At 40.4% G+C, this 10,850-nt stretch overlaps 1 protein-coding gene across 1 annotated transcript in view; it reads left to right on the top strand.

Annotated features, from left to right (window-relative positions):
• The first annotated feature begins 306 nt into the window (after positions 1-306).
• LOC127450316 (ras-associating and dilute domain-containing protein-like) overlaps positions 307-10,850 on the top strand; it is a 57,706-nt gene continuing 47,162 nt past the window's right edge. The window contains exons 1-4 of the mRNA XM_051714313.1: positions 307-800; positions 2,133-2,462; positions 3,928-4,163; positions 7,226-7,560. Of these exons, the coding sequence (XP_051570273.1) occupies positions 673-800; positions 2,133-2,462; positions 3,928-4,163; positions 7,226-7,560 (1,029 nt within the window). The 5' untranslated portion in view covers positions 307-672. The remainder of the gene's footprint in view (positions 801-2,132; positions 2,463-3,927; positions 4,164-7,225; positions 7,561-10,850) is intronic.

The following is a 10,850-nucleotide window of genomic DNA, read 5'->3' as shown; positions in this document are numbered from 1 at the left end:
AGAGGCTTGGACGCATCATTTGGTTTGAACCTGCAACGGCAGTTTCTGATACGTCGCGTAAGAAAGTAGTTCCATGCACAAAAGCGTTTTTTTTTATGACTTTACTCAGTTTTTCCTACGCACATTTCAATGCCCATTTTGTGCGTATGCAACGTTTATACACCAGGCACTGGTCCAATCACTTAACCTAATTTATATTTATGACCTAAACCTTTAGTAGGAATGGCTTTCCGCTGACTGTGGTGACGTCAGTGTAGTAGCGCTGAACGTTATTCAAACGGGACCTAAACACACGCACCCGGGACACTGAACGGAATCGGACAGCTCGCTTGACACTTCGGGCATAGAGCTAAGAAATAAAAACGCATCCCGCTGTGGTTAAATATAGGATTGTGACTTGTTTAAAGAGGACATCATCAGACCGTACAATAGATTTTAACATTATTTAATGGCGAAGTGGACATTGTCACAGTGGAATATATTTATTGGAACGATCAAAGGACACTGACTCATATTGGGAGGCAGGACGTGCAATGACTTGAAGTCACTATATTAGTTACCCTGAGGAGCAACATGTATTGCGCTGGCACGAGTTATTTTAGCTGCACGCAGAGCTCCCAGACAGTGACATACTGAATAAAACGATATATTTGCAATAATACACGTCCTAAAATGATCTCGGAGGAGAGAAGCAATTACATCTCTAAACAAGCTTTCGGCTTCCCTGTTGGGTTATTGATCCGCTCACCCAAGAGGCGCCTGGCAAAGCTGGGCAGAAAGACCAGCAATGGATCTCTACAGTAAGTTATTCATTTGCTTTTAATACACGTAACTGAAATTGAATATAGTACTTACAGAAATGTTCAATCTTTTGTTGCTGAGACTGAAAATAAATAGTATGACCAAAAAGGTAACTCAAAACGTAAGACACACTTAAAAGTGTATGAATGACATTTGGATTAACAAAATACAAAAGCGTCATTTATTGTAACAAAGATTATACAAGCACACTTTTCAAGCTAAACATTTTGCAAAAGTAAGTTTGTTAGGTTTAAAATGCTAAAATAATATATATATATAGTGTTTAGCATTAAGACAATGAGTACTTACACACTCTCTGCTTGTCGAACTTATGGACATAAAAAAAAAAAAAAAAAAAATGTTTATATACCAAGGAATTATTTTGGATTGAGCTATTACACATGTCCAGAGGTATTTATTTGTTTTGGTGTAACCTACTGATATTTCCATATTTGTTGTGACAGATAATATAAGCATAATAACACATACATACACATAGTATGTATATTTTGTTGTATCTTTTGTCTCAAAGATCTACTATAGTTTTCCAGAAAATGTGAATGTTGCCAAACTTGCCATATGACAATTTAAAATGGAATTGCAGTAGTGCATTTCCTAGTCTCAAATTAGATGACAAACAATGATTTCCTTCATAGAAATACAGAGCTGATTTCCTTGTTGGGAGTTTGTGTAGATAACGGCATCGATTATATTACTGCAGTTATTTCATTATTAGGAAGGCTTGATATAATTGTGTTCATGCATATAAAACATAATTATGATTTAAGTCTTGTGTGTCTAGAAAACTGAACACAATTAATTTATTCTACAGAATGGTCAAGATGTGCAAAATGGACTCTTAACAGTGAGAATAAGTTAGGCTTTTTAGAGCAATTTTTAAGGATACATCATAACGGTTCACACAATTTGAGTTTGTAGGAGTTACAAATTGATAAATATGTAATTTCATAGAAGAAACATACTGTACCTTTAAATAGTAAAAAAAAAAATATAAAAAAAAAATCATACTTTTTAAGGAAAACCAGTTTTGTGTTGTGGTACAGAGTTGCTATAAGGCAACATTTCCCAAAAAGTCTTCCATTTTTAATATTTTTTCCCCCCAAAAAATCTCGTTTTGCTTTTTTGGAGATATTTTATTTTAAAAAATCAATTTGGAAAAATGTCATCGTTAAAACATAATGCTTACCATAGAAAGTCAACATCCGTTCTATTTGATCTGCCATCTATTTTGTGATTACTGACATTGTTATATTTAATGAGACTGTGTACACGTCTAAACCTCATGCTTATCTCCTCTCTGTCTCTCTTAGATCCAACACATCTGATAGCACAGCTCAATCAGTGGAGAGCACTGGGGTCAGGCAACCGGCCAAAAGCAAGATACGCCGACACAACAACCGACTGGCCACAATTTTTAACCGAAGTCCTATCCTGAGAGATACTAGGCAAGGTCAGGAGGGCAGAACCCTTGCCCTGGACTTACAAGCAGTGGACGACCCTGCAGAGCTCTCCAGTCAGAGATCTGTCCCAGGGATCCTCAAGATATTTGGCAGCGGCATTTGTCAAGGGGCCAACTACAAGAGTGTGCTGGCCACTAGTCACTCCAGTGCAAAGGAGCTGGTCAAAGAGGCTCTGGAGAGGTGAACGATGCTCTCTTGATCTGTTCTTGAAGGATCAGAAAAGTGTAGATTAAGTTGGGTGTGTTGTTTCCTAAGACTTTATCCACAAAAATGTGACCGATATTGGATTTGCAGATACCAATAACTGAGGTGGTGAAAAAAAGCAGATAACTGATTAATCAACCAATAGTTTTTAAAATGATTTATCCAGAAAAAGTTTCTTAGTCTTTCGTTATTGTGATGGGCACAGACATAGAGGCTACAAGAGTCCAAATTTAATGAAATCCCACAAGCGGTTTATTGTGCAGCTAAAATCCCCAGAAAACTAATAAGATGTGGTGCATAAAGCTGGAATTTTAAATTTTAAACAAGATCATAATACACCAGGGACTCTTATTTTGAAATATCTGTACTCCCAGCTGCTAACACAAACAGACAGGGGAAACAATCATGTACAATGTACACTTGTATAGTCAACATACACTTTATGTGCTACGTGTTACAAGATAAACATTATGAAGTAAACATTGTGCAAACTATCAGCATAAATTTTTGCCAAAACCCGATAGTTTTAAAAGTAGGTATCGGCACCGATTAATCGGCAAACTCGATATATCTGTCACTCTCTACAAAATAAAGTAAACATTGTCATAAAACAAAAATGATCAGCAATTCATCAACAGTAGATTAAAGGGAAAAAACGAACAATGAACTATCAGCGTTCATTTCTGCCGATAACCAATAGTTACAAAAGTAGTTATCAGCACCGATTAATTGGCAAAACCGATATATCGGTCGACCTCTACACTGTAAATTAAACACTGTCATATAACAAAAATCAGTAATTCATCAACAGTAGATCATAGGAGAAAAACTATTAGATAATTATTAGCGTTAATTATTAGCGCCAATAACTGATAGTTCCAGAAGTAGCTATCTGCACCGATTAATCAGCCAAACCGACAAATCGGTCAACCTCTATTGTCTACAACCGATGTAAGCAGTGCTTCACAATGTGTCAATACTTTGGCACACTATGCTATGTCAAAGAATCTTCTTTGAATCCATTGATTTTAATGAGGATGGAGCTCGCAAGGACATTGAGGGAAAATTCAAAGATTTGCGAAAGTGAACTCAATTCAACCATTTACTTGAGAATACAAATGTGTTGTGCTTGTGTGTATGAATAAAGCCCATTAGATATAATGTTTCGCTATTCTAAAATGGCCCATTCAAATTCAGTTTTTATTATAATGTATTTCCAATGAAAATGAAATATGATAAATACTATTCGACCATTTTGCTTTTGCTGAAGTACAGTATATCTTCAAGCTCATAACTGATTGGTCCTTTCTGAAATAATGTACTGCTTCAATGCTTCCATTGTAGACAACTTCAAACCAGTTTCAGTGACCACTTCCACAATATTAGTCCATCCAATGAGGTTGGTGCATTTGGTCAGTTGAGCTATTCTCTTGCCCCACAGGTACTGTTTGGAAAAAGAAGACCCCATTGCGTATGTGCTCTGCGATGTGATTGGCCGAACTGGACTGGACAATGAGTGGAAGACAGAGTGCTTTCGCATTGTCGGTGACCATGAGAAGCCCCTTGTGCTGCAGTCGCTATGGAAACCCAAAGAGGGATTCTACAGGCGTTTCGAGATCCAGAAAAGATCAAGTGTGGAGGCACAAAGTGCCAAGGATGCTGACACTGCCACTGCAGGTATGGCAACAATATCAGTTTGGCTCAGTGAATTCAAAGAATATTCTTCCATAGTTTTAGATAGGGATGTGCAAAATGACTTATTTTCAAAATCGACTATTCAATCAGTTACCTGACGATGAATTGGTTTTAAGCCTTGTATAATTAGTCTGCTTTGGGGTTCCCCTGAACCAACTGGACACTTTTAGGGGGCAGTTACTAGGATTGGAAATGGGAAACCCATTCTTATTCAGAACCGTTTCCGTTTTAAACAAAATACCGCAACCATATACATTTTCATGACTTTCGGTTTCATTACAGGTTCTCAAACATGCATTCACTGTGGTAAAATGCTGTGATAGGGATTCCTGTACTGCCATTCAGCAGCACAGCAACACCGCTACTAAATCAGCAGTGTGGAAAATACAGTGCGACCAATGTAATAATCTGATTCTCGAACAAATTACTCTCATGAGCCAGAATTCTTTGGGATATACAGTGTGAAACACAGCACGACAAATGTATTCGATTGCTGAACAAAGAGTTCTTTCCTTTGAATCTACCACGCAAAACAAAGAGCGCAATCAGTGTAGTCTGACTCCTGAACGAATGACTCTAATGAGTTGGTTCTTTTGAATCTACCACGCAAAACAAATAGCGTGACCAGTTTAGACCGATTCCCGACCAAATTACTCTTAAGAATCTACGTACCTAAACATACAGTGCCAAATCCCAACTCTTATCAGCTACATTTTTTTAGTGAATTGCTAACTGAACCACAAGTCATTCATTTTGTCATGTCTGATTCTAAATGAACCAAGAACCGTTACGGTGTTATTTGTACTTAAGGCTTGTGAGACTTAAACAGTGTTATTACTGGATGATTGTTGAAATGACAATGTGTTGTTAAAGATATCCTTTATGAGTTTTATTGGAATAGTGGTATTTTATAAAACAAGTTAAGAACAAATAAAATATCATAATTTGTCCATGTAAACACCTTTTGCAAGAATCTGTTCTGTTAAAATATGAAATTATCTCTTTATGTTGTAACAGTCTGCTAAGGGCAATAAATCCAGTATTTATTGCATGTCTTATTTCCAAATATTTCTTCCTTAAAAGTTCTAAAATAATTGTAAATTAAATCTTTAAGGAATTGGAATATTTAAGAGGAATTGGAACCAGAATCATTAAATTCCCTACGATTCTCATCCCTAATGATTACATAAGACATGTTCAAAACAGTTAGGCAGAGCACAACCAAATGGAACAAAATGCAGAGGATTTTTAAAAGACACGATTTTTAAAATGTGTACTATTTTTAACTTGACGCAGTGTCTTAAGGCTGAAACATACATTATGCAAGTCCATGAACACAGACGCATCTTGCTACGCAAGCTAGATTTCATCATTGTGTCTTTCCATTCTGAAATGTTTCAGAGCGCAATGCATAACCCAACGCAATTATGCGTTGCATTCTCAGCATTGCCTCAGGGGGTGCTATAGCAAGATTAGTGTGAACTGTCCGCTTCTATATATATATATATATATATATATATAATGTAGATAATGATAAAAATTTAAATAAACTGGTTGACCTCACTAGTTGTTGGACGACTAGTCAACTACGTGACCATCCTGACCGATCCCTAGTTTTGAGATGTTTTCATGAGCTGTCCTTTGTTCTCTGTTTCAGTTGACACACTATAGGAATGTTTTAACAGTCTGAGGTACCTCATAGCTTATCCTAACAAAAGCTTGTCAGCGAGAAGCTTAGTGAAATTGCTCTCTCACAAGTATGTTTTATTGGGATAGCCCTATTAGTTCTCACACTGGGCTTTCCCACCGAGCTTTAGCCACCAACATCGAACCGGCCGCTTGTTTTTCTTTCTGAGCGTGTTTCCTGCACTCTTGAGGCTGTTTATTTCTGGTTGGCTTTGGCTTTGGGCTGCGGTGTTCCAAAGAGTTCCCTTGTGAATTGGTGACTGGGGAAGCTCAGCCCCATCGCTGTGTGTTCTGGCAGAACAATGTGGATGACTGCCCATTTCCACAGCTGATAACGCCCAGATTGTTGATGGGTGTGAAAGCCTAACCTCTCCAAGAACATTTTGCAGCCCTTAACGGCCCTGTGGCTGAGTTCAATGGAGCTTAGCCTACGTTACGTCATTCCAATCCAGTCAAGGGTTTCTTTGAGTCATCTTAAAGTAGATCATCTGAAAGTGATGATGCACATTTTTACATCTGTACAGCTATATGTAATAGATTTACTGAGAGTGTATAAAATCATTGTTTTAAAGCTTTTAATTGTACTTGTCTTCTTATAATATTAGACAGTTATTGTTTTATGCATTTTTAAAGTTGTTGCTTTTGTGAGTAAGCCATAGTCAGTGCAATTACATCTGACTCATTTGATTTAAGTGATATGGCTTTCATCATGCCATTGTGAGATGTATAAAAAAAATAATAATTTCAGATGAAAATCATAGCTTAAGACTTACAACCAAAACATTGTTGATGTTTATTCTAGTTAACATATTGGTGTTGAGACCAAAATGCCTGAAGGCCAATGTATACTTCTGTTTTCCATGTGCTGGTATGTCTCACTCCGTGTCTTTGTGCATTGTCTATACATGTGTTGACTGTATTACAAAGCAGTCGTAGTGTGTATGCGTTGAAATTGTCCATATGGGCTCGCATATAAAAAAAAGTATACATTGAAAGGCTGAACTCTTGACACTGCACAAGAGAGAACTGCATGTGTAAAAACTAAGTATACCCTAATCTTAACTCTAACTCCTCCTAGAGCTTTAAAGCTATATCACATTTTAAATATTACATATATAAAATGTAAAAATCTAGTTTATTTCAGTTATTTTCCCTTTCCCCAGTTTAATATCTAACATCAAACAAATATTTGAAATGATCACTGTCTTAAGAATTTATCGACTATTTCTGTCTACATAGACCAACTGTTTTTTTTTTTTTACCAACTTTTGTGTACCATTGCTAATTAGAAATATAAAAAATCCCTTTCTGGCCATCACAGCTAGTCATTGTTCCCATCCTCCCTCTGCATACCCCAGGCCTCAATGCCCAGATGCGAAAGCTGCAGAACACTCGTTCACGGGTCACCTCGCTGTTTGTTAATGGGACGGGTGATGCGGTGGATGCTGTGGGCATGTGGAGGAGCTTGAGTGACATGGATATGTCCACTATGGGGAAAGATGTCAGTGAGGCCCATCATGCATCTCTACAGGAGGATCCAAAAGCAGAGGCTGATAAAGACGCTGATCCAGACCATCTCAACGCAGAGAAAGAAGAGACAGAGAGCAGTGATGACAACCACACACAATACTCCATCCACCTGCCTTTTGATTTCCCATACTTTCTTCTGCTGCAGGGATACAGCCACAGACAGGTAGGACAGTAACGTCACAACTTGTTCCCACTGTGAAGAAATTCAGCGATGTTCTCTTATGTTGTGTTTCATTTGGCTGGGCTGGCAGTATAATGGTATGTGCCATACAGTGGTAGAAATGTGTCAACCGGTAGAGATTCTGCTTGATTTTCTTTGTTGATTATTATGGGAGCATTTAGGTTTCACGTGTAACAACACACCGCTCATGTCCACTGTAGACATGGTGAACTGTTAGTTGTTTGCGGTTGCCAAGCATGGTCACAACTTGAGGCATATACTGTACATATTAGCCATTTTAAGGCTAATTTATTCTTACTGGCTGAACAGCCTTATTTTAGTTACCCTTAAAGTAATGATGAAATGCACTGAAGTTTTTGTTCTTTTGGTGCTGTTTCACCTACTAGTGCACATCCCTGAAATTCTTGACCTAGGAGAACTTGGCTAGTCGAAGAGCATTGATGGTTGTTAAAACTAATTGTGAGTGTAGTTTGGACGTGACTTATTTATGTACAATTGCACGTACCAGCTGAGGAGACTGTATCATGCTAGATCACGAAAACAGATAACTTTGAAACCCATCTCTAAGAGGCTATTGTTAAAACAGTATTACTTAAGGGACAGCTTAATTGATGTGTAGGTAACTTTCCATGAAATCACCTTCGGCAAACTATATTTTTAAACAATGGCAACTGTAGCATAAACACAAACTTTGTTCACCTAGTTCATCCAGGAAAAACGTTCTGTTTCTTCCATTGTATAAATTAGATTTTGCAATGACTTAGAACATGGCTCATCCAGTCAGATTTATAAAATTGAAGCATGGGCAGTTACCGGGAAGAAATGACCAGGCAGGGGATCAGCCATAATGAGCCTTTATTCACCTAACACTAATAAGCAACTATTATCACACGGATGTATTGTTTTAACAATCATTTTGATTTAAACAGGATCACAGTTGAAAGAAACACTGATCTCACCCAGGGTAACTAAAAATAAACCCTTTTTATAACATAAAACAAAATAATTAACATTAAAAGGAACTTGAAAAATAACTATAACCCTCAATTACTTTTAGATATGAATAACACCCCCAAACAGTCCCCAAAACCTGCACAGACCTACCTTATTGATTATCCAAACACAACAGCCAATAGCAAGTCCCCAAGCATAAACAACAACAGATGTTACATTGCTTCCCCCCAAGAAAATAAGGCAGTCTCCTGACGTTACCAGTCCCAGAACTGGAAGTCTTCAAAACACCCTGGCCTCCGCCGTTGACGACGAGGGCGCACATGAGAAGAATTGCTGAGGTCGTGCAACTCTTGCATTCCTGAATGCTCCCTAGTTGGCAGGAAAAAGTTCTGGGAAAAGTCCCACCTGAGTAGATACTGAGGCTGTTTGCTTAATGGTTGGTTACTGGGGCTCTGCGACCATCAACATCCCCAAGGTATGGAGCAAGTCAGTCAAGATGCAGCACCATATGCCGTTGATTCTCCAACAGAACCCGGTATACCACTGTGAGGGCGGTCGATAAGGAGGACACGGGAGGCAGGTTGCTCCACTCACAGGTAAGGATTTTAATGACCACACTTAAGCGCTCACAGCTTCACACACTAATCTCTTCAGCTTCACAATAATAAATTCTTAGTTTCACAATAATCTCATCAGCTTCACAACAATAGCTTTCTGGACCCAGGCTCTCTCTCCTCTGCTGGTTGTGTGGCTGCTTTTACGCCACTCTCCCCATGCACACTGGAATTAGAAACAGGTGTTAGGCATAATTTAGTTCAGGTGTAAGCACCCTTACCGCTTTCTCTCTCTCCGGACGGGCGCTTGACCACGCCCCCGCTGCCACATACCCCCACCGCCCGACTCAGGCTGGGGAGCCATCCGGCCTGCCTATCACCCCCCCCCCATTTCTGGAAAGGAAGTCTGCGACAGCCATCTGCGCCCCTTGTCTGTGGATCACCTTGAATTTAAAAGGCTGGAGAGCCAGATACCACCGGGTGATCCACGCATTGGTATCCTTCATGCGGTGGAGCCATTGGAGTGGGGCGTGATCCAAGCAGAGGGTGAAGGCCCGCCCCGGCAGGTAGTACCGGAGAGTGAGGACCACCCACTTGATGGCCAGACACTTCTTCTCCACGGTGCTGTAATTTGTCTCCCTTAATGAGAGCTTACGCTGATGTACAGCACCGGGCGCTCCTCCCCCCCACCACCTGCAAGAGTACAGCCCCCAGTCCTCTGTCTGAAGCGTCCGTCTGCAATACAAAAGGGAGAGAGAAGTTAGGTGCATGCAAAAGCAGCCCCCCGCAAAGTGCGGCTTTAACCTGCGAGAACGCCTGTTGGCACTGCTCTGTCCACTGGACCGGGTCTGGAGCTCCCTTTTTAGTGAGATCAGTCAGTGTGCTGGTGACATCCAAATAATTAGGCACAAACCTCCTGTAATAGCCAGCCAGCCCCAGGAACTGTCTCACCCACTTTTTGGTCTTGGGACTCGGGTAGGTCGCAATCGCCGCAGTTTTGTCAATTTGGGGACGCACCTGCCCGTGGCCCAAGTGGAACCCCAGATACCGTACCTCCACCCGCCCAATCGCGCACTTCTTGGGGTTTGCTGTGAGCCCCGCCCATCGCAGCGATCTCAGAACCGCCCTCAGATGCTGCATGTGCTGCTGCCAATCATTACTGTAAATGACGATGTCATCTAGATAGGCAGTGGCAGAAGCCGAATGCGGTCTGAGGATTCGGTCCATGAGATGCTGAAACGTAGCCGGGGCCCCAAACAAATCGAACGGAAGCGTCACAAATTGGTGTAATCCAAACGGCGTGGAGAAGGCTGTTTTTTCATGGGAAATTGGTGTCAAGGGGATCTGCCAATAACCCTTTGTCAAATCCAACGTCGAATAAAATCGAGCAGTACCTAACCGATCGAACAACTCATCAACACGGGGCATCGGGTACGCATCAAATTTAGACACCGCGTTGACTTTTCTGTAATCCACACAGAACCGTACAGACCCGTCGCTCTTGGGAATCAGAACAGCTGGGCTGGACCAATCGCTGTGGGATTCCTCTATTACCCCCATATCGAGCATTGCATACAATTCCTCACGAAATATTTTCTTTTTGTGTTCGGGCAAGCGATAGGGACGGCTATATACCACCACTCCCGGTTCAGTCTCAATGTGGTGCTGGATGAGGTTCGTACGACCCGGTAGAGGGGAGAACACATCTGCAAATTCTTGTTGCAACTTGGCAACCCCTGCGAGCTGGTACGGTGAGAGGTGGTC

This window comes from Myxocyprinus asiaticus, chromosome 13 (genome assembly GCF_019703515.2).
Source record: "Myxocyprinus asiaticus isolate MX2 ecotype Aquarium Trade chromosome 13, UBuf_Myxa_2, whole genome shotgun sequence".
Taxonomy (NCBI): domain Eukaryota; kingdom Metazoa; phylum Chordata; class Actinopteri; order Cypriniformes; family Catostomidae; genus Myxocyprinus; species Myxocyprinus asiaticus.
This window is presented reverse-complemented; position numbering and strand designations above follow the sequence as displayed.